Source organism: Epinephelus moara, chromosome 2, assembly GCF_006386435.1.
Source record: "Epinephelus moara isolate mb chromosome 2, YSFRI_EMoa_1.0, whole genome shotgun sequence".
Lineage (NCBI taxonomy): Eukaryota > Metazoa > Chordata > Actinopteri > Perciformes > Serranidae > Epinephelus > Epinephelus moara.
This window is the reverse complement of record NC_065507.1, coordinates 20,562,735-20,585,924: the sequence shown is the minus strand read 5'-3', so window position 1 is coordinate 20,585,924 and position 23,190 is coordinate 20,562,735. Positions and strand designations below refer to the sequence as shown.

The window sequence follows — 23,190 nt, the reverse complement described above, 5'->3', positions numbered from 1 at the left end:
GCAAGATTCTGCATGAGCATGCTGACACCCCAAAACCCTTTTCATCCTCAGCGCTGCCTGGAGTCGACTGCGCTCCCTCTGTTGTTGATGCTGCATGTGGTCAAGATGCTGCTTCCTCACCTCTTTTTCTCCTCTTCACCCTCCTCCCACAGCCCTCCTCCTTTCCTCACTCATGTTTGCTGCTTGCCTCGCCTGTGCTCCCCTCCCCCGCATCCTTACGCCTATGTTATGCTTGTTTACATCTTGCTGTGCAGTTCACGGGCAGGGGGTGTGTTTTTTTTTCTTGCTTTTCTCTAACCGTGTGTATGTGTGGCTGACAGAATCAGGAGGTCCATGTGCGCATGTACAAGCGTGCGTGTAGATGAACCTGTGCGGTCCGCTCTATGCATGTTGTGATGTCATTGACTGCTACTCGCACTATCACAGCGAGTCAGAGCCGGCCGTTGGTACTCCGCCCCCCTCCGCTCTGCAACAACACCAACCAGGAGCAGCAGCTTGCTCAGAGAGGAGAGGATGCTGGTATTATTGTGAGGAGAGGAGAAGGGGAGAGGAGCGTAAGGAGATGAGGAGTGGAGGATGCTCAGATCAGTACTGCCTGCCAGGATAAACAGCAGTATTGACTGTCTGTTATTGTTGTTTGTTTATATGCAGAACAGATGAAAGAGCCAGTTCTGTAGCACACATTAGTGCTTTCAATATTTTTTAAATAGACACCACAGTGTGCGTGTTTCAGACACATTTAGGTATCAATTATTCACATTGCGATGCGTGTAACTCTTAGCTGGTGCAAATCACTTTGCATGTGCACACACTTGCGTGGACTACACTTGGATAGCAGCTGCTCCACAAACTGGGCCAACGAGACCTCAACTGCATCCCCACACGCTGCTATAAATAAACATGATGAAATGACACACTCACCTCCACTCTTAAACACGCACACTGATTGCAAGGAAGTAGTGGCACAGGGAGGATACTGACGATGTTAATCATCCTCTAGTGATTTCTCTGTTGCACATCTCTTTACTGATGCATCAGAGGAGGGACTGATGTACAGTCTGTACATATCACATTTACAGTTGCATCCATCATTTTTTTTGCCACCAAGCGAAGTCAAAAAGAAGTTTTTTAGTCAGCTATACAAAAAGTGCAACTTGTGATGTATTTGTATCCGAAATATAGCATGTTTTAGTTGTGCAAGAGCCTGTTTAATCTGCCAGGTTAGGCTCTCATGTTCATTTTGACACATCATTAGACCCAGTGCCTGAAAGATGGGTGATGAGTTGTTGTTAGTACACTTGTTCTGAGGTAATAACACCTAAGTTCCCATATACACAGATCCATGTTAAGGGGGAAAACTTTGAACTCCATGTGTTTCAATAGAATAATTGGACTCGTGGCTTATGTGACACAGTCGTGTTTTTAATGTGATGGGTGAAAAAAGTTGAAAAAAGTTGAGCTTTTGAGGCAACCAGGTCAGTCGTTCAAAATATAGTATAATACAGTACAATATCTTGCAAAGTACTTGATGAATGAACTGGATTAAATTTGTTACAGGCCTTCATGATGCCTAGAGAATGACTCCTAATGTCTTTTGTAACTAACAGGCCAAATATTTCCTTCAGCTCAGAAAAACTTTAAAACTTATGTACTGACTTCAGGCAGAGAAGGAGATATTGTAGATACATTACTACATTGGCATGGTAATATAGAGAGCGTGACTTACTAGCATGGTAAATGTCAGCACATTATCATACAAACAAATTAATGTTAGCCTACGCAGCTGTGTGTAAGTACTTGTGAGGCTGTCAAAGAGGAGACAAGTTCAAGGCTGGAGATGTTCAGCTGAGTCTGATGAGCTACGTCTGAGATGTTGAGATGAAATGATCACTCACCGAATAGTATAAAGCCTTTACATCTAGGCAGCAGTATCACCTTTTCTTTGGTGCCACACTTCACGTTTGTTGCCTCAGATCAGATCAGGGCAGTCTCTCATGCAGCCGTCAGTCATGTCAGTCACTGAATCAAGATTATGTTGCTGCATTACCTATTTCTCATCTCAGATGTTTTCAGAAACATTTTAGTGTACTGTTTAGCTGTGAAATGAGAATGTTTGCTCTGGCTGGTGGACAGTGGTTGGTTTTGGCTTGACTGTTTTAAACATGGTGGCTGGTTCAAAAGCTTTATCATCAGGCCTGTGAAGCTTCACAGAGCTGCTCACGTGGTTAGAGAGTATAGGGCTCTTTTTCTTTTGTGTCTTTTCTCTGACTGTCCATGTATGACCAACCACTTTAGCATTTTGCGGTTCCCTCAGGGAGCAGGAGCACAGTGTGATGTGTTAGTCACCCAATAAGATTTGGTTGTTTGCAGTTCAAACTGTCTGTTGTGGCTTGAGCCTTCTCCAACTGCAGGCATGTCATCCTTAGAGCCAGAGAAACATAAGTGCACCAGAGTGAGCCAGCAGGCGAAAGTGAGATTTAGGACATCATTATAGCCTATAGCCTGGTCTTCATCTGAGTCTGACTCAAAAATGACTCAAGTGCCGCACATAGATCTAGGCCAACTGACAATTACGTGTGCAGTGATGGATGCTGTAAATTTGACCTGTGAACCAACATTGCTTCTTCACTGTATTTAAGCATTACAAAGTTTGCGTAGTCACAAAACATTCAAAAGTTTTCTTTTTCCTTTTTTTGTAGGAAGAAGCATTTGGAGGATTTGGACCGGTGGCTGAGCAGAAAAGAATACAGAGCTCTTCAACAACCTCTTCAGGTAAAGTTACACAAGAGTAACTCCCTACTGGTCTATCAGAGACCTTACTGTTGTCTTGAGATGCTTATGCCTGTACAGGTTGTCCTCATCTAGTGCTACCATGCTAATTAACTGTCCTCTGATTTGTTCTCTGGTTCTATCAGCAGGCCCACCTGTACAGGAGAAGAAGCCAAGAGGCCGTCCCCCACGAGCCCTGACTGCCCAGAAAGCTGCTGCAAGTCTGCCTTCCCCCTCTTCCCTTCCCTCCCCAACACAGGCGAAACCTGAGGGCCCTGAAAGGCCAGCTGAGAAGGTGAAAAGGCTACCTGGGAGGCCGCCAGGCACCGGGGAAAAGAGAAGAGGTCGACCCCCGTCTTCAAGTAGCAAGAAAGCTTGGAGTACAGCTAGCCATGCAGCAGGGGAGGACAGTAGGCAGGCTGGGTCTGAGTTGGGCATGGACACAGAGGAGGACAAGGACAGAAAGGGCGCCAAGCGGACACCACTGGGCTCTGCTCAGGCACATGACACAGAGGCAAAGCTTCCCAAAGGTGGGCGGGGTGAATCCAAAGTTACCAACCTGAAGAGGCTAAGAGCAACTAAGCTAGCCCCTCTCAAGTCACGGCTCAAGACTTTGCCTGGTGTACCCAGACGCAGACGTGGGCGACCGCCCTCAGCTGAGCGTCTCAAAGCTGAGGCGGCAGCTGCTGCTGCTGCTGCTGCTGCTGCACAGCTGTCTACCTCCATTGAATGTGGGGAAGGGAAACATAAAGTCTTTAGAGCCAGAGGTGGGGATAGAGGCACAGAACCACACACTCCTCAGCAGCCAGTGCTGAGGAATGTGGATGGTGCTGAGGATCAGGACTCTTCCAATCCACCTGCCTCCCCATCTCCTTCCAAGACAGGTAGGACAGTGGGCCTCAGAAAAAGCCCTCGCCATAGAAAACCTGTCAGGATTGTCCCCTCTTCTAAACGCACTGATGCAACCATTGCTAAACAGCTGCTGCAGCGCGCTAAGAAAGGAGCGCAGAAGCGACTGGAGAAGGAAGCTGTAGCCATCGGGGGTAATGGGGCAGGAGCCATTGAAGCTGGCATCAGGAAGACCCAACTGAAGAACATAAGGCAGTTTATCATGCCTGTGGTCAGCACTGTCTCCCTTCGCATCATCAAAACCCCCAAGCGCTTCATTGAAGATGAGGGCAGCTTTGGAACCCCGCCACCCCATATGAAGATCGCACGGTTAGAAACAGCCCCAACATCTGTCTCCACATCTGCCCAACCAACCTCCACCACCTCCTCTTCCCCTTCTCCTGTACTGGTCTCCTCTACACCTGCTGTTACCAGCACCGCAGCTCCGATTGACTCCCTCCCCCCTCCTCCACCTCCTGCCCCTGTCCCCAGTGCTCCATCAACAGCCGCCAGTCTGCTCAACAGCAACACCAACAATGCCGCGAATGGGCGATTTAGCAGCAGCGCGGCGTCTTGCGGCTCAAGTGCTGTGTCGCAGCATTCCTCCCAGCTCTCCTCTGCAGAGTCTTCCAGGTCCAGCAGCCCCAGCCTGGATGACTCATCATGCGACTCCCAGGCTTCTGAGGCCACACAGGCCTTGTCAGAGCCAGAGGATCACTCTCCGTCCTCACAGGGAGAGAGGGAGGCCAACCTGTTACACAGCTCACGGCCTCCCTCTCCTCCCTCTGAGCCAGAGCCGGAGCATGTGTTGACAGAGAGGAGTCGAAGAGGCCGGAGAGGACAGGGGGTCGGCAGGGGAAGTCAGAGCCAGAGGGTTAGAGACACTCACAGCTCTGGGGCTAAAAAACCTATCATCAGCCCACCAACAGGAGTGCTGATGTCCTCCTCCACACTGGTAAATTCCCAGCAAGCTTCATCCACGGCCTCCTCCTCTTCTTCACCTCCACCTCCCCCACTCCTCACACCTCCACAGCCTCCCCAGTCAGCTTCCTCCAATACAGCTGCTATCAGTGAACACCACTCACAGTCACCCTGGATGACTCACCCCATCCCTCCATTCCTGTCTGGACCATCAGTGCTGTCCAGCTTGTCAGACAAACGAAGCCGCTCAATTCTGAGAGAGCCCACCTTCCGCTGGACATCCCTGTCCCACCCTGAACACCAGTACTTTTCCTCAGCTAAATATGCCAAGGAGGGCCTCATTCGCAAGCCCATATTTGACAACTTTCGTCCTCCCCCCCTCACACCTGAAGATGTGGGGCTGTTGCCCCAGGGTGTTGGTGGAGCAGGGGGAGCTGCTCCAGTGGCATTCCCTGCACCAGGCAGTGGAGCAGGAACAGGGACTCGTCTATTTGCCCCTCTTCACTCACACACCCACCACCAACATCCCTCTTCATCACGCTTCGATGCACCACTCCACAAGCGCAGCCCGTTGCTTCGTGCTCCACGGTTTACACCCAGCGAGGCCCACTCTCGGATATTTGAGTCTGTTACCCTGCAGTCATCTTCTGGAAGCAGCCCTGGCTCTCTCTCCCCGCACCAGACGTCCTCTAGCTCCAGCAGAACCTCACGGCGCAGGAGACGACTGGTCCCGGGAACAATACGTGGACATCCACGGTCTCCTTCCCACTCGATGACCAGACGCAGCAGCCAAATAGGAGGCCCCATGTCTGTGGGGAAAAGCTCCTCTGAGATGTCTGTGCTGACAGGCTCTGTCTCCTGTAGTAACCCCAGCTCTTTGCCCGGGGTTTCCCCAAGTCCACTCGCCACTAGTGCCTTAACTCCTGCTCCTTTCAGCACCTTCTCCACCGTATCCATGGGTCTGGCTCCGCAAGGGACACCTGATAGCAGGAGAGGAGCTGCTGGAAACCCACCTCCTTTGTCAACTACATCATCCACTTCTTCCCCACTTTTCCCTCTCTTTCCTTCCAGTGCCCAGGACACAGGGCGAGAAGCTGGGAAAGGAGGTAAAGAGAAAAGCTTGTCAGCTCCCCAGGAATCCGCTCCAAAGGAAAAAGAAAGAGACTCTGAGAAAAACCGAGACAAAGAGAAGGAAAACAAGAGGGAAGGTAGGAAGGATATGGAGAAAAGAAGTAAGGTTTCTACACCAGATGGCTCCCCTAGTGCACCTTCCAGCCTGTTTACTGTGGATGGGAGGGACTCAGAAGATGCTCTTTTATCTATTGCTCCAAAAAAGGCTCCAGGGAGAAAAAAATCAACGTCAGTTGACAACGTTTCTGAAACAGCTTCCTCAGAGGTACGTGGGCCCCATTCCACTGTTCCCATGTCCATCGCTAAAGGACGTCTATCAAAGAAAGGCAGACCCTCTGAGAAAGGAGCAGAGATGGAGGATGGGGAGAAGGAGAAAGAGAAACAAAGCGCTCCTAGCCAGCAGACAGCAAGCCTTCCAGGGCAGCCAGGCAGACAACAGCTCCCTGTCCCCTCTCTTGGATCAATGTTGGCACAAGCAGAGAAACAGCCTGTGACCGACAAGCGGGTAGTTGGACTACTGAAGAAGGCCAAAGCCCAGCTCTTTGAGATAAAGAAGAGTAAGCTGAAGCCTGCAGAGCAGACGAAGGGCCAGGTCAGTTTTTTTTGTTCATGTCTTGCCGTCATAGTTAGCTTCTCTCATTCTCGTCACATAGCCACAAGGAAGTGACTTTTCATGATGCTATGAATGTTTGCTATAAACAGAAATCTGTGTTTGTACTCAAAGTGAAACTTGATAATAGGAAAGTCCCACAGAGATTGTCACTTGTCACTCAAGGGGAATTCTGTTAGCCTCATACATTATGCAGAAAGCAGCACGGGCTGTACTTTTTAAAGTATTTTCCAGAATATACTCCTCTGTTCTTCTGCTGTTAATCTAAACATACTATGGTTACAGGCAGTCTTTGCATGTTTTCAAGAAGATAAAAATTCCCTGTCTCAGTTGAACTCATAGTCTCAGTCCAACCTCTAGCACTGACACTCCTCCTCCGCCTCCTCCTAATCATCATCCTTATTATTATTGAACATTGTGCAGAGATATGAGTTACATTTGATTTCATGAACAATTCTTAACAAGTAAATGAATTAACCTCACTTAAGCAAGATCCTAAAATGTCAGCGTGTTGCATTGAACATTTGTGGTGGTGCATGACTGACTGTGTATTTAAGCATGCTCTTCAAATGTCTGTTTCATTTTTTTGTGGTGATGTGTGCCTGGGAGCAGGGTCAAGAGAGTGACTCGTCAGAGGCCTCAGTCCGTGGTCCACGCATCAAGCATGTATGTCGTCGTGCAGCTGTGGCTCTTGGCCGTAATCGGGCAGTGTTCCCTGACGACATGCCCACACTTAGTGCCTTGCCCTGGGAGGAGAGAGAGAAGATCCTATCTTCCATGGGGAATGATGGTGAGGCACACTCATCTTACCTCTCATGTGACCTGCATGTGGATTACAACCTCTTGGCTGTCACACTTGGCTCAACAATTTTAATGATAGCAGTACAGGAAAAAAACATGGTATAAGAATCAATAAATTTCATAAAGCTGAAAACATTAGACATTATTAGGATTACCAGGCCATTTAACACAAGCCTATTCTGAGTGGGGGCTTGGTAAACACTCCTGCTTGGCATACTTAAGATATTAAGTATGTAATGTAGAGTGGTGTGTTTGTATACGTTTACGTATAGAACAGTCTGAGTTGCGCATTTATTTATGACACAATATGTGTGAGTCTTAAAAAAAGTTCTGCAGCATGCAGTGAGGACAGACTAATCACAAGGGCAGAGAAATCCAGTCATCAATGAGAGCACAAGTACAAAGTGAAGTGGCAATGTAACGAGCAGAGTTTGGCTGCACCGTTCCTGTTAATCTGACTGCTTTCATGCCATGTTGGAACATGTGAAATTGTTGCAAGGCCAGAGGACAACGATGATGTCAGTGACATATCAATAGCTCAGTTATATCATTCCCATATTTGCTTGGTGGTTTAATCTGAGCACATCTGTGACACATCTTTCAGACAAGCTCCTGGACATCTTACATTATAGTATTTGTGATTTCTTGATCAATTGGGGATCATGTTTAACAACAGCAAAACTATATCAAAAGATGTGTTTAAAAACTTTCATACAACTCATGCAGTATAATCCAGGTCTCATTTATACAGTCATATGCTCAGTACTTCCCAAACGCATGTATTTTCTCTAATATCAGAGTCTGGCATTCAAGAGAGCATAGATGAGTTTCACTTTTAGTTAAGGTTAAATAGTAGTGTTTTTTATTGAAAATGCCTGTATACGACTGGATAAATGAGACTTGGATTATACTAAGCGAGATGTGAGAGTTTGCGAACTTTAGGTAACTTGCGTAACCCCGGTTCTGAGTGTATGACATTGAACTTCTATAGCTTGACCTCATCAGAAGCTGTCAGAAGTGTCAGTGTCAGGGAGGGTGGAGACCCTCCCCCATAAAAGGGCTTGCTACTACGCTGCTAGTCATTTAAAAAAGGCATACCTCTTTCTCACTACGAATGAGCAAGGAGGGTGGTCTGATGAGACACTCAGAGAACCGAGGTTACGCAGGTAACCTAAAGTTCTTTTTCATAGCATTCGTTTTGTGTCCTACATTGGGAAGTACTGACTCCCGGATTGCTGGGCAGATGTTACTATGTGGTCAAATGGCTTGAACGTTACTGAGGCTTAACCACACTTAGCACTGAATGGGAAAATGTAGGGGCTGTAACCTGTAGAACCTGGCAAGGTTGTGTGGGGAGGCCTAACTGCTGCGGCGCAAATCTTCTGAATGGAGATCCCTCTGAAAAGGGCCCACAAAGTGGTAAAACACGTGGTAGATTGTGCACGCAGCCCCTCTGGTGGCTGCAGACCATTGGAGCCATAAGCTAAAGCAATAGCCCCAACAATCCAGTGTGAGAGCAACTACCTTGAGATTGGCATCCCCAAGTGGTTCTTTGCCCAAGACACATAAAGCTGGTCACTTTTCCTACAGCCTTTGGTACTGTCTATGTAGATGCTTAAAGCCTGCACAGGACACAACATATGTACCCCCTTATGCTCATTTGAGGAGAATGGTGGGGGATAGAAGGACACAAGGTCAATTGGAGAACATGACCCCAACACCTTAGGCATAAATGCAGAGTTAGATTGTAAGGCCATCCTTACATTCTCAGAGGAGAAATTTGTACACGCTTGACTGACAGAGCATAAATCTCACCCACTCTTTAAGCTGAAGCAAGAGACTGTAGCAAAGCTGTCTTTAAAGCCACCATTTTCAAGTCCACCTGTTCCAATGGTTCAAAAGATGGGGTAGAGAGGGCATAGCTAGAGGATAGTGGGACCAAACTGGGAGTGTTGCGACTTCAGGCGGGTTGTACAGCGGGGGTGTCGCTACTCTGTTGTGCATTAGCTGGGTGAAGCTAACGTTAGTTTGGCATGTATGGTATTGCTACTTTGGTGGGGTATCGCTACCACAGTGTTGCCATTCGGTTTAGCTAACTGCTGAAAATATTGCCACTTTCAACAGTCAGCAGCTCAGATCACTGTTTGGTGACAGACTAGTCTGGGCAGTACACCTCGAACAACTGAACAGACTGTGAACAAAGCGCCCAGTGACCGAATTTTTCGCTTGAGTTGGTGGGCAGTTAAGTTAGGTCCCGGATAGAAAGTTTGCTCAAGGGAGAAAGTTTGGAACTTCTTGTGGTAAGAAGAGGTTTTTGAATGACTGGTAGTGTACTGTCAGGCCCTTTTATAGGGGGAGGGTCTCCACCCTCCCTAACACTGATGTTCTTGATTCCAGCCAATACTGGCTGGCAGAATGCAATTAGAGCTTCTGATGAGGTCACGCTGTAGGCGTTCCCAATGTGAGACACGAAACGAATGCTATGAAAGAGAACCGATGTTTTGATATAGCTTTGCTGTTGTGGACCCCAGTCAATCAATAAATCAATATATTTGCCATTTTCCCTGGAGGCATACAAGAAAAACAATATTTTCTTCATGAATTCAAGGTACTATAACACATAGATTAGTATATATATGACCAGTTTGTGGGTGAAGTATTCTTCTAATTTAGATTAAGCCAAATCTTGAGCCGTCCATTGTGCAGTGGAAACAGGGTATGCTAGTGGAGAATGTTGAAAATATTTGAGACTTGAGTGCAAACATTTAAGGCAATACATGTCATATACTATGGGCCTCCAACGTTTACATTTAAAATTACTGGCTGAATCATTTCAGTTTTTTCCTCCCATATTGTACATTTGTAATGCTTAAATGTGTTTAAGAACAATCTGCAAAAGACTTACTTGCTTTTCCTGACCAGGCCCAAAAACTTTTCAGTGACTTAAACCCTGTTGAGTCAATGAGATCTTGCACTACTGTGTATCAATAATCAGTACCTGTGATCTATCTCTTCCCACAGATAAGTCATCAGTAGCAGGTTCCGAGGAGGCAGAGCCTCAGTCACCTCCCATAAAGCCACGGGAGACAAGGCAAAAGGCCGTTCAAGAAGCTCCTCCCAAGAAGGGGCGTCGGTCGCGACGCTGTGGCCAATGCTCAGGCTGCCAAGTTCCAGAAGATTGTGGTGTCTGTACCAACTGTCTCGACAAGCCTAAATTTGGAGGACGAAACATAAAAAAGCAATGCTGCAAGTGAGTCTAATTTGGTGTTGTTTGTCTTAAGTCTTGAATAACATTCATGACAAATTAATTTCTAATGGAATTTTTAAGAAATTAAAGGTTGAATTTTGTCACTGTCTTCAGGATGAGGAAGTGTCAGAACTTGCAGTGGATGCCCTCAAAGATGTTTCTTCAGAAGCAAGGCAAAGGCAAGAAAGACAAGAAAAAGAACAAGTTGTCTGAGAAGAAGGAGGCTGTCAATCCGGTAAAAGGACCAATCTCAGAGTCTGGTACCAAAACCGCTCCTGCACCACCAAAGGAGGAGCCTCCCCGCAAAAAGAGCGAAACTCCTCCGCTCAAATTGGGAGAGGAGAAGTCAAGACAGCAGTCATCGTCAAAGCAATCATCTCCCGCCCTCGCATCTTCCCCTGCCCCAGTTGAACCTCCTCAGGCGCCCAGCACAGTCACGGCCCAGAGTCAGTCCCCAGCTCAGACACCAGACACCAAACAGCCCTCAGTCACAAGCAGCGGCACCAGTAAGAAGGGACACAAACCACAACAGTCTGTACCAACCTCTTCCTCCTCGTCCTCGTCATCCTCCTCTTCCACTTCATCTTCTTCTTCATCCTCATCGTCTTCCTCCCCGTCATCTTCAGCCCAGAATTCCCCCTCCCAGTCCACGCAATCACATCAACTGTCACAACAGCAGCAACGGCCTCTTACCAGTCAGGCACCTTCAAAAAAAGATGCTTCACCCAAGATTTCTCTGAGCGAGCCCAAGAAAAAGCCCCAGCAGCACTCATCACAACAGCCGAGCTCAACCACAACTATATCAGATACAGGTATGTAACTAGTCACACTTTTTGTCATCTATTAAAGTTTTAACAAATGTATAGCTTATATTTATTTTTACTCTTATTTGAATGTCATGTCCTGTCTCTTTTTCATAGTTGAATCAAAACAGTTGAAGAAGCCAACTTCTCGCTCTGTTCCTCATTCTCCTAAACAGAGACCAAAAGACAAGGTAGGAGGAAGTCTTTACCCTGTTGCCTTTTATTTTTTCATTTCCACGTAATTCTCATTAAACCTTTAATGCTCACTGTGAACATCGCGTTTATTTTCTTCTCTGTCACTCTCCTGTTGTCCGATGAACACGAGAAGCCGCTGACCACTAAACCCCCCAGCAGCAGTACTTTAAACTGGCTAAGCACTCCCTCGACTAGGGGCCAGGCTAAGTCCAGAGCGCCCTGCGACGGAGTGCATCGTATCAGAGTGGATTTCAAGAGGGACCATGATGTGGAGAAGGTGTGGGAGGCTGGCGGCCTCAGCCTGCTCACCTCTGTGCCTGTCACGCCCCGGGTGCTCTGCTTCTTATGTGCAAGCAGTGGCAATGTCGAGGTAATAAAAACATTTATTGTCTTGAACATGTTTGCCTTTAAATTTCTTGTCCTTTTATCAGAGCTGTGGACTAACTTTCTCTCTGTTTTGTTTCCCTCTCCTTCTCTCTATAGTTTGTCTTCTGCCAGGTATGCTGTGAACCGTTCCATCTCTTTTGCCTGGGGGAGTCAGAGCGCCCTCTCCAGGAGCAGTTTGAGAACTGGTGTTGTCGACGATGCAGGTTCTGCCAGGCCTGTGGACGCCAGCACCAGAAAACTAAAGTAAGCTATTCAGTACAGTTCTGTTCATTTTAAAGCTGTACACAAAAGCAGCTTAGTGTGGAGTGACAGTGTGTAAAGGCTGGAGAATCTTCCCTAGAAAGAAGCCTGCTGGCTTTGCCAACAGACAGCACTTAATCAGCTTCTTGGCTTCCTGCCATAATTTTATTATTTAACTCAAGTCCTGTGTAAAATGTGCATGGTGTGAGCCTTGTATGGTTGTCACTTTAGGATTATGATTAAACATATTTGGTCTGAGCAACACAATCAAACGCCTGTAGGATTGTTTTGTCCTGTTGGTAAATGTAAACATGCTCCATAGATGCGTTGGTTATTGGTCATTTAACACCAAGCAAAGGATGATCTGAATGCTAAGAAATGGATATCTTGCAATTAGAATTAAATCTCTACCTAAAGGGTATTATGTAATTTTTTTTACTTTGATTGGCTTTCATCTGTGACCAAAGAACTGCCTCAACAGCAGCAGGTCTCTGGCACTCTCTGATTCCTCAGCAGAGCGTGGCATTGAGAGCCTGAAATCTCAGCTCCTGGTGAGGCTACTGGAATTTCAAAGTGCTGCATATACATAATATCTCCCACTATCTGTGCTTGATGATCTTAAAAGTCCTACTTAAAGGTGCCCTGTAGAGTTTTTTGTAAACTAACAAAGTTTCAGGCAGTATTGCTCACCCAAAATTTTCACGCTTTTTCTGTATGCTTGAGGATGCTAGACTGTATAAAATTATGGACGTAGCTACCATGACATCACCCACTGGTTTGTGGACTGCCATTTTGTAACCTTAAGTTTGCCATTTTGGCTGTGGCCATCTTGGGTTTTTGGAGCCACAAGTGACCGTATATGGCCGAGAGGATGAAGCTGTGAAGGAGCAAGAGGTGAATCTGGCCTATGGACTGTATCAAGGCCTTCACCCCCTGCATAGTTGTCATGAATGTTGAAATTAACTATAGAAACCAAAACCATTTTTTGTACCAGGCTGTAAACATGTTTATTTCTGCTGTTAAATTGGGCATCTTAATGTGAGGGACTATGGAGATTTACGCTCTTCTGGAGCCAGCCCCTAGTGGCCATCCATTGAACTTCAGTTTTTGGCACTTTCACGTTGGCTTGATTTCTCAACCTTGGAGGTTGCCGCTTGGCACTAATATGCACACACAGCCAGACCATGTACCATAACAACGAACAAAGCTGTTTATTTGTGCTTTGAAATTGGGTATTTGAACTTGGGATCAATGAGGATTGACCTGCTTTTAAGTCCAGGCTCAAGTGGCCATTAGAGGAACTGCAGTTTTTGGCACTTTGGTGTTGCCAGAGGTTGCCACTTGGATCTAACAAAAATTTTGAGTGCATTTACTTCCTCAAAACCCATTTGCAAAGTGGATTTTTCCCAAACACTTGACGCCTGGGTTGTTTACTTGCAAACAATCTTCTTCATCCCTGCACAACACTGTCACCTGTTAATCAGTGGAATAGTGGGGAGCCAGTAGCAGGAATTTGTATCTGCATGCGGATGTTAGTGAATAAAAACAAACAAAACTGGGATCCACGTTTACAACATATTGCTCTATAGTGCTACGAGTGGTCAAAAACTCCACAGAGCACCTTTAATGTTCCTCTTAAGCAGACGAATACAAAGATTAATGAAACAATTCTTAACTTGTCCATGGCTTTTTATTATTAGTATGCTTGTATGGCTGGTTGTAAAGCTAATTGTGTTGACCCAAAGCTACAGGAAAAACTTGCAGCAGTTGCCTCTTTAAGTGGCTCTCTACAAACCCTGCCAAGCTCTATATAGTTCACATTATGGCTGCATCGTAATGCCTTTGGTAATGATGTTCTATGGTACACTGATGGTCCATGAAACCCACTATGAATATGGCCCTCAATAAAGTGGGTTTTTCACCGTAGTTAAATCTCCGCATAAAAGTTTAGATACACCAATCCTCTTTTGAAAACACTATAATTTTGTATCTATAATCGCTCATTCATTCTTAAGGTGAATACTACTAATGAACTGTGTTGTTTGTTGGGCATGAACACTTTAATGTCGCCTCTTTTGATATTTAAATAATCCTATCTCACTCTTGGCCCCTGTCATTGTAGCAGCAGCTGCTAGAGTGCGATAAGTGCCGTAACAGCTATCACCCGGAGTGCCTGGGTCCCAACCACCCTACCAGACCCACCAAGAAGAAGAGAGTCTGGGTACGGACACACACCACTCCTCCTTTAGACTCCTCTCCCCCCTCTCACCTTTATGTAACTGTAAAAATTTCACCACTGACCAAACGTTAGCATTATGCTCACACATTTTTCTCCAGCCTCTCCTTTTGTTCACACATTTTTCCAGCCTCTCACGACAGTGCTACTTACATTCATGGGACCCTCTCACAGGCAGTGTCTATGAAAACATTTTACTCCTCTCACAGTGTCACTTTCACACCACTCCACCACACCACTGCTCTTTACACAACTGCCTGCTAGTTTCTGCCATGTAGTCACCGCCTGGTTTATGTGTTCTCTCTCTTTAGGTGTGCACCAAGTGTGTGCGTTGTAAGAGTTGTGGAGCCACTAAGCCTGGGAAGTCCTGGGATGCCCAGTGGTCACATGACTTCTCCATGTGTCATGACTGTGCCAAACTCTTTGCTAAAGGTAAGTGATAAGCATGTGTAGCACAGAATACTGTTGACTGTTAAAGAGTCAGTACATATGGTGGCATTCTTTGTGAGATTAAATGAGAAGGATCTGACTTAAGAATCTTACTTCTGTTTTGAAGACTTAATCAAGTACTTGAGGGTGGTTACAGCTATTTAAAAGATAACATGTGAGCGGTCTAAGGTCACTGTACCCGTTACCATCCTTTCTCTCAGGAAACTTCTGCCCACTGTGTGATAAGTGCTATGATGATGATGACTACGACAGCAAGATGATGGAGTGTGGCCGTTGCAACCATTGGGTTCATGCCAAGTGTGAGAATCTGACAGGTCAGTAGGCTTTAAAAAATGGTCGAAGACCATATTAAGGCCACATCCACACTAATACCTTTGTGTTTTAAACACAGAACCTTTCCTACGTGTATGCCCAGCGTCCACACTACTCTAGTGCATTGAAATGGAGACTTTTGAAAATGCTGCTGACCCTGTTTTAGTTTGAAAATAATTGTGGATTGCTCATTAGTCTGGACGGGTGCAAACAGAAACTTTGGAAAATGAAGACGCAGACACCCACACACACTTCCTGATTGGGTCTTATTAGTCATGACTTGTCCGTTCCAGATTCGTCATGCCTCTTTCACTCGACCCTTTTCCGGATGAAAACAAAAGACAATCGGCCTTGCCTATTGTAAAGCTCAGCCTTGCTCTAATCTTACACCTGGTCATTGCTGTTCTTTGTCCATGGCATTTTCTGCAATCAGGCAACCAACTGCAGAGTTGACAGTTCGTTTCCTGTTTACACCAGTGCCTCATGTCATGTGTGTTTTCAGGCATGTTAGTATGGAGAGAGATTGTTTTTGAAATGGTACTAAAGCGCTCCTGTGGATGAAGATAGTGTTTGTTTTAAAATGAAAATGATTTAGTGTGGACGTAGTCTAAAGCACAAGTTTACTGTATTAACTTCATAAGCAGAGTGCTTTATTTAGTATTCTGCAGCACTTGTTGCTCTTCATTGTCTTGTCAGTTGTCAGTGTCTGTGCAGCTGACTGACAGGCCGTCCCATGAGTGCTGTCATGCTGACGAGACGCTGAAAGACCTAATAATGGGAGCAATAATGACCTGTCATCTTTCGCTGTCCCCCAGACGAAATGTATGAGCTGCTATCAAAGCTGCCAGAGAGTGTTGCCTACACGTGTACCAAATGTACCGAGCGCCATCCGGCCGAGTGGAGGACGGCGTTGGAGAGGGAGCTTCAGGGATGCGTTCGCCATGTCCTCACTGCACTGCTCAACTCACGCACATCTTCACACCTGTTACGCTACAGACAGGTCAGACACACACACTGCTGCTGCTTCTGTGGTTTCAGTACAAATTGCTGTGTTTGAAATTATAATATAATCAGCTTTTTCATTCATTCCTGTGGTCGTGGTGTACTTAACCTTATTATAGTGCTGCACTCATGAATATAGAGTAAACACTGATGGATACACAGACATATTCAGTTACAAACAGCTGAAGCAGCAACCACAGCTAAATCAGCATAATGGTGAGATCTTTTTTCATTGCGTAACTCTCTGGCTTTGGGGCAGGCGGTGAAGCCTCCAGAGCTGAATCCAGAGACAGAGGAGAGTCTTCCATCCCGTCGTTCCCCGGAGGGCCCGGATCCTCCGGTCCTGACAGAAGTCACCCCCACACCTCCCAGTGACTCCCCTCCCGACCTGGAGTCTGTAGAGAGGAAGATGGATCAAGGTCGCTACAATTCTGTGGTAAGTGTGTCAACCTTTGAGCAGTGTCTCAAAAGACCATGAAAGTGTGTTGTCCTTTATGTGTGTGTGTATGTTTACTGTACATTCATTAGAGGATGGGGTGGAGCTATGCAGGCTGACCATTTGATGCAGGGTTGGAAGGTAGAGGTTAACCTAGATGCCATCACAGGCTCTTGCAAAGCAGTCTGTATTTAAAAGAATCATAGCTTCAAAGCACTCTTTGTTGTAGATATCAGTACCATATGTGTCCACATCTCATGGTCAGGCCTGTGTTGTGCAATTGTAAATGAACATAGACAGCCACGCCAATGACCTTTCCACCAGTGTTCATCATCACCTCACTGTTCTAACAGTCACTCTCTGCATGCGTGTGTCTGTTCCTCATTTCTCTCCCAGCTGGAGTTCAGTGATGACATCGCGCGGATCATTCAGACAGCCATCAACAGCGACGGTGGCCAGCCTGAGAGCAGGAAAGCCAACAGCATGGTCAAGTCTTTCTTCATTCGGGTGAGAGCCTCAAATCAGCTCTGGAGTATGTCAATCGTCTCAGCACTGCTGAAAACAAGACAAAGTTACAGTGCAGATCGCAAGTGTGCTCAAATTCCACAATGACAGTCGGAAAATTGTACACTTTAGGGTCATATCAGTCAGTTTATGTGTTGTTTCTCAAGTTATATGACTACAGAGACACACAGGCTGTGTCTGAAATTCCACACTGACACGCTATTTAGAAGGATAAAACAGTATGTGAGATTTTTAATATGAGTATGTCCAAAACCTTAGTATTAAACTAATAGTATATGAATTACACACTATTTCTGTTGAAATATAGAGTGTGCCAGTAAACCCGGAACTCTGTTAAAAGTCAATACATTTTTTGAATGGGATTTTGGTAAAATGCCTAAAGTAAGGTCTGTGGTTAACAAAAGCTTAAGCGAGTTTCAGGTTTTGTTCTACGACATAAAACACGTCAGTAAATACCCTACTTGTGAATTTTGAAGCTTTTACGTGTCGTAAAAAAGGCGGTTGCTAACAAGTTGCTCAATACGACTACAAACCCTGTCGGGGACATTAAACGTCATCACCCCCGAACAGGCGAGAGTGCTGGCAGTCCGCCATTACAGCTTCTTATTTAGCTTAAACAGTCCGATTTCCCCATTATACAATGTTTTTAAAATAAAGCGGCCGAAATCAGTTGAAAGCTTAGTGGCGGTGACGTCAAGAGTCATGCGACCGTGGAGTAGTCATGTAGTCCGTTAAAGCCTAACGTTAGCTTTTTACTTCTGGCGATCGCATTTAAGCTTCAAATGCGGTATGAAAGGTGTTCATATGTGAAGATTATCTCGCTGAACAAAACCTGTAAGTATCATAAACTTGTGTTAGCCACAGATCTTATTTTCTGACATAATCCAAAACGCAACGCAAAAATCACATTCACTTTCTCTTCCGGGAACCAGCGCGATGCTAAACTTCCGGGTTTTGACGTCAGCCCTCGCACACTCTATTACAGTATGCAAACACTTGATTGTATGCCAGCATAAGTATCCCACAGTGCAATGGGATAGAGGACAACATCCATAACAGACAGTGACCAAGACACCTCTGTAATGTCAGTAAAACTTGAGTTTAAGTCACGTAAGATTTCACTTTGCTAGGTGTAATATAGTTTAAAATTATTTTTAAATACTGGTAGCATGTGTTACCATGGTTACACCTCTCCAACCAGCAAGGAGGCTCTCAGGAAGTGATGTCGTAATACAGCTCAGTGCTTCCAAATAGATATTAACTACCTTTATTTTACACAAAAGTATGTTGAACATTGGTAAACATACTTGGTGTGCAGTGCACAGTAGGCAAATTTGGATGCAGTGGATTTTCACACATGCTCACAAACACATATGATGCTTTTGGAAATGAAAAAAAATATTTCCTTCATCCCCTGAGTGAGGGGTCTCTGTAGGTTATAGGTCATAAGTGTCTTGGTTAAGCTGGGGTCCTTCTGTAGACTTACAATATCACCAAATCATTTTCTTGCCCCAAATGCAGGTCTGTGCAAAAGCTTCAGCAGGCTGATATGCAAAGTTCATCAAATGTTTTCTGTTTCAGCAAATGGACCGAATCTTCCCGTGGTTCAAAGTGAAAGAGTCCAGGCTCTGGGAAAGGCAAAAAGTTTCTGCCAAGTGAGTATCCATATCCAGCACACCACAGTCAGTCTAAGAGGTTGTACAGATTACGTAGCATTCTAGTTGGTTCTAGATCACTTTTTGTGATGATGATATAATTTGGTGTTTTAAGTAGATTTTTTTTTTACTTACATTGGCAGTTTGCATCACAATTTTGTTGTAACTTAAAGGGTTTGAAAGCCATAAAATCAGGCACAACTACTGGACAAGACATTAAAACGAGAGCTCTCAATGTTAGTAGTCAGAAGTGTGTGATGTGCTGTTATTTTCCAAACTTGTAGTGCGAGTTATGTTTGTAATGACAGAGAAGAAAACTCAAATTTAATACTCCTGGAACATGAACCAGTCTAAAGGAGTTCAGTGAAGAACTGCAGTTTTCAAGAAGTGGTGGTCTATAATTATTGAAATGAGGAGTAAGATGTGGTTTCTCTGGGACAAGCTGTACTATCATCTGTATATAGGAGGAGAGCAGCGAACTAATATTTATAAAGACGTGCGGGCTGAATGTAACAACAACCTCTGAGTAAAATGGGTGAAGGGGGAAGATCAGGATTTCATATGAGTGTCATTTTATCTTAACATGTGGTTAAGGAAATCTACAATTTTGTGTGATGTTCAGTTTTGGGAATTGCAGCTACGATGCTTTCTCAGTCGTAACATCAAAAAACGAAAGACTCTCTAAGCAACTTAAGGAATCAGTGACTGAGCGGGGTAGATAAATGAAGTGGTTTTCTTTTAACATGCTTTATCTCAGCCAGGGACTGTGATTAAAGGTACCAGGTAAGATTTAAAGCTGCGGTAATGAAATTGATTCCGCAGTTCCTCTGATTTAATGAGCCCACTGGACAACTTAGTGGTGAAAGTAAGTGGGTAATAGATGACCAGAGGCCTGTACAGTCAGATTAAAAGAGATGTGATTATTAAAATATCTACTGAAGAGTCAACATCTTTATTTTTTATGTGCTATCTTGATTTGACTAGACAATCAGGGTCAATCATATCATCTCCTCTTAGCTGTTAGTTCGTTGTGTAAGATTGTGAGCAGTAAAGACAGCAGTATTATTTATTAGTGCACGTCTTTACATTGATAATTAATAATGAAATGATCATATTGAATAATTGATGCTGTTTACAGAGATGACAGATGCATCATTTGACATCATTAGAAGCAATAACTGAACCTCATGGTCTTTATATGTGGCAGTGTTGACCTTTCACTCAGCACATGAATTGTATGATTACTGTTCTGCATACTGGAATTTTTTTTCAACACACACTCATTCACACTTTCTCACTCAGTCACCCGCTCACTTATATTTAGATATCAGCTTTCCCAGACCATTTACTCTGCCTGTCCTCCAGGCATTGTGGGAGGCAGACCGTAACAGTGTCACATTTCACTTGAAGGCTCTTTGATACATACTGTGGTCTAATTGTGGTTTACTCGTCAGCTTGAACTGTTGCGTTATGTATCATTGCTCCAGGAAACCAATGATCCATCAAATGGATCTTGTGGCCATCACTGGATGGATGCCTCTTTAGATGCCTCTGCTGTTTTAGTAAATATGAGATTTCGAAACACATCAGTTACTCGGCCTAGAAGAGACTTGGTCAAACTTCAAGAGACAGTTCCCCCGAAAATTTAAAATACGTATTTGTGATAATGATCTTTGGGAATGGTTTGAGTTGCTGAGTTTTGGAGATGTTGGCCGTAGAGATGCCTGCCTTCTCTCAAATATAATGGAACTAGATTGCACTTGGCTTGTGGTGCTCAAAGCGCCAAAAAATGCATTTGAAAAACTCAACAGCAATGTCTTCTTTCAGAAATCATGACCCACTTACTCAAGATAATCCACAGACCTTGTTGTGAGCCGTTTGATGTAGGGACAAGCAATAAAACCATCGCAACTTCACATCCGACCCAGTCGTTGGTAGTACTGATTGGACGTCAATTAACAGCGCCTGTCTCTGCATGCCGTTGTTCCCCAGCAGTGGGCTTCTCCCGAATGCTGTGCTGCCTCCATCTCTGGACCACAACTACGCCCAGTGGCAGGAGAGACAAGAGCTTTCCCGCGCTGAGCTCCCCCACCTCATGAAAAAGATCATCCCAGCTCCTCGGCCCAAGACCCCGGGGGAACCAGATTCTCCAGCCTCCCCTCCTCCTCTCCCTCCATCTCTACCCCCACCACCTCCACTCCTACCTGGTAAGGCAATTGGCAAATATATGTACGAATACTTGCATGCACACATCTTCTCACTGACTGGAAATGTTTGTCGTCAGATCGTGAAGACAGCCCGGAGCTCCCTCCTCCACCAGGTGTTAGTGATAACAGGCAGTGTGTTCTGTGTCTGAAGTATGGGGACGAGAACACTAATGTGAGTCAGCAATCTGCTTTGTCTATCTTTAACACATATAAAAGAAAATTTGTGTCACTTGTATAACATACCTGTTTGTTCCAGGAGGGTGGCAGGCTGTTGTACATCGGTCAGAACGAGTGGACCCATGTGAACTGCGCCCTGTGGTCTGCCGAGGTGTTTGAAGACGACGACGGCTCTCTGAAGAATGTTCACATGGCTGTTCTCAGGGGAAAACAGCTGGTAAGATACGTCGTCCATCACAATCCCCCCTTTTATTTTCAGCGTTTGATTAATGGACAGACATTTACAACCTGTTGTACTTTGTATTCAGCGCTGTGAGAAGTGTCAAAAGCCAGGGGCCACAGTCGGCTGCTGCCTCACCTCTTGCACCAGCAACTACCACTTCATGTGTGCCCGCCAGTGCCACTGCGTCTTCCTGGAGGACAAGAAAGTCTATTGTCCAAAGCACAGGGACCTTATCAAGGGAGAGGTAAGAACATTACTTACTATATAATCAAAAGCTCATTAATACATTTAAATGGCAGCCACCTTCACCTTTCCTGTGTGTGTGTGTATTTTTTCTTCAGGTGGTGTCTGGGTTTGAGGTGACCCGCAGGATCCTGGTGGACCTGGAGGGCATTAGTCTCAGGAGAAAGTGGCTTGCAGGACTGGAGCCTGAAAATGTCCACATGATGATAGGTAGGTCAATGTTAGTGGATAAACATCCATTTCCTTGACTTAACTCCCAGTGTGTCTTGAATGCTTATTTAAACTCCATCATTGCAGGCTCCATGACCATTGATTGTTTGGGGATACTGACTGAGCTCTCGGACTGCAAACGCAAACTCTTCCCTGTGGGATACCAGTGAGTTTTTTTTCTTTTTCTTCTACCTTTTCATTTATCTGAAAGTCTTCTCTTGCTATTTTTAGCACCATCATTACTGTTCTCTCCTCAATTAAAGAACATCTAACTGCTGGAGGAAATTAAAATTGCGCACTGAATAAATTCTCTTCTCTCTAGGTGTTCGAGGGTGTACTGGAGTACTTTGGATGCCCGAAAGCGCTGCGTGTACACCTGTAGGATCCTAGTTTGTCACCCTCCAGTGGTAGAGTCTGACCTAATTGACATGATGGCTCCTGAGGAGAATCGCACTATAGCCCACAGCCCGCCTACCATCACAGGTAACCTACAGACTACAGTGACTCTACATAGTTCAGGGGCCATATTCAAAAACATTTGGAGAACACCAGCAAGGAGTCAGCTTAGGAGTGATTTAAATTCTCAGAGCTGTTTTGAGCAAAGAAGGGACATTACCTTAATGAAGTGGTGTGGTTGACCACAACGCAAGGGTATAATGCAGTCTTTTAAAAGGTGTGATTGGTTTTCACAGACATGCCCTTTTGTGAGCCTGCAAGATGTGAACACCCAGTGGAAATTAAATAAACTGCGTCACAATATGAGACTGTTAAAGTGCTGTAACTGTTTGTGTGATGACTCAGCTGATGAAAGATTGACGCAAACTCAAGACATCAGTGCTCCACTGTTGCATTTTTCCGATTGCTAAATATCTTAGTGTTGTGATTACTTTCATTTTTGGTTTAATTGCATTGGGTGGGAAATGTGAGCGCATCTGTAATAAGATCGACCACAAATATCATCCCTGCATGATCTAATCTGCAGCGTTTCATTAACTCAGTGTCATTTAGTGTTGTTTTTCCAACCTTTTTTTGTCTTTTTGCCATTTTATCCTTTGCTTAAGAAACTCTTAAGCCCCTTAAAAGTCCTCCTCTCTATTCCTAACAGTTTCTCATCTTATGAACTCTCTTAAGGGCTAAGATAGTGTATGAATAACCTTTACATTTACCAGAATCTAGTTTTTATTGTTCTTAGAAAACGTCATACTTCTAAGGAATTTACTCAGAATTTTGTCACTAGGAACGACCCTTTGTATTCTGAAGCTTTGTGAATATGGCCCCAGCTTCCAGTATGTTACAGTATCCATATTTGCAACCATAATGTCTCAAACCAGACAGTTTTTTTTAGTGAGTTTTCCTTTTTATCCACATCTAGACTTTCCAGATCCATTTGAATCCCCAAGGCGCTCTGACACCCTCTCCCCCGCGAACACCCCCAAGCTCAGGGTTTACACCAGGAACCGACACCCCAGCTACCCCCCTTGTCAGCGCTCACTAGGCCCCAGACCCATGCCCTCTCCAGGTA

General features: G+C 45.1%; 1 protein-coding gene across 6 annotated transcripts in view; it reads left to right on the top strand.

Annotated features, from left to right (window-relative positions):
- Positions 1 to 23,190, top strand: part of kmt2a (lysine (K)-specific methyltransferase 2A) — a 45,935-nt gene that overhangs the window by 9,024 nt on the left and 13,721 nt on the right. For 2 of the 6 annotated variants that reach the window (XM_050059197.1, XM_050059189.1), the window contains exons 2-24: positions 2,700 to 2,772; positions 2,916 to 6,301; positions 6,932 to 7,109; positions 10,142 to 10,370; positions 10,482 to 11,179; positions 11,288 to 11,361; positions 11,499 to 11,735; positions 11,849 to 11,995; positions 14,115 to 14,213; positions 14,540 to 14,660; positions 14,879 to 14,992; positions 15,806 to 15,990; positions 16,252 to 16,428; positions 16,825 to 16,935; positions 18,535 to 18,608; positions 20,601 to 20,815; positions 20,893 to 20,987; positions 21,072 to 21,209; positions 21,301 to 21,459; positions 21,557 to 21,668; positions 21,756 to 21,834; positions 21,991 to 22,151; positions 23,041 to 23,187. In XM_050059197.1, the coding sequence (XP_049915154.1) occupies positions 2,700 to 2,772; positions 2,916 to 6,301; positions 6,932 to 7,109; positions 10,142 to 10,370; positions 10,482 to 11,179; positions 11,288 to 11,361; positions 11,499 to 11,735; positions 11,849 to 11,995; positions 14,115 to 14,213; positions 14,540 to 14,660; positions 14,879 to 14,992; positions 15,806 to 15,990; positions 16,252 to 16,428; positions 16,825 to 16,935; positions 18,535 to 18,608; positions 20,601 to 20,815; positions 20,893 to 20,987; positions 21,072 to 21,209; positions 21,301 to 21,459; positions 21,557 to 21,668; positions 21,756 to 21,834; positions 21,991 to 22,151; positions 23,041 to 23,187 (7,009 nt within the window). The remainder of the gene's footprint in view (positions 1 to 2,699; positions 2,773 to 2,915; positions 6,302 to 6,931; positions 7,110 to 10,141; positions 10,371 to 10,481; positions 11,180 to 11,287; positions 11,362 to 11,498; positions 11,736 to 11,848; positions 11,996 to 14,114; positions 14,214 to 14,539; positions 14,661 to 14,878; positions 14,993 to 15,805; positions 15,991 to 16,251; positions 16,429 to 16,824; positions 16,936 to 18,534; positions 18,609 to 20,600; positions 20,816 to 20,892; positions 20,988 to 21,071; positions 21,210 to 21,300; positions 21,460 to 21,556; positions 21,669 to 21,755; positions 21,835 to 21,990; positions 22,152 to 23,040; positions 23,188 to 23,190) is intronic. The other 4 variants (XM_050059232.1, XM_050059215.1, XM_050059206.1 and 1 more) reach the window with 4 other exon arrangements.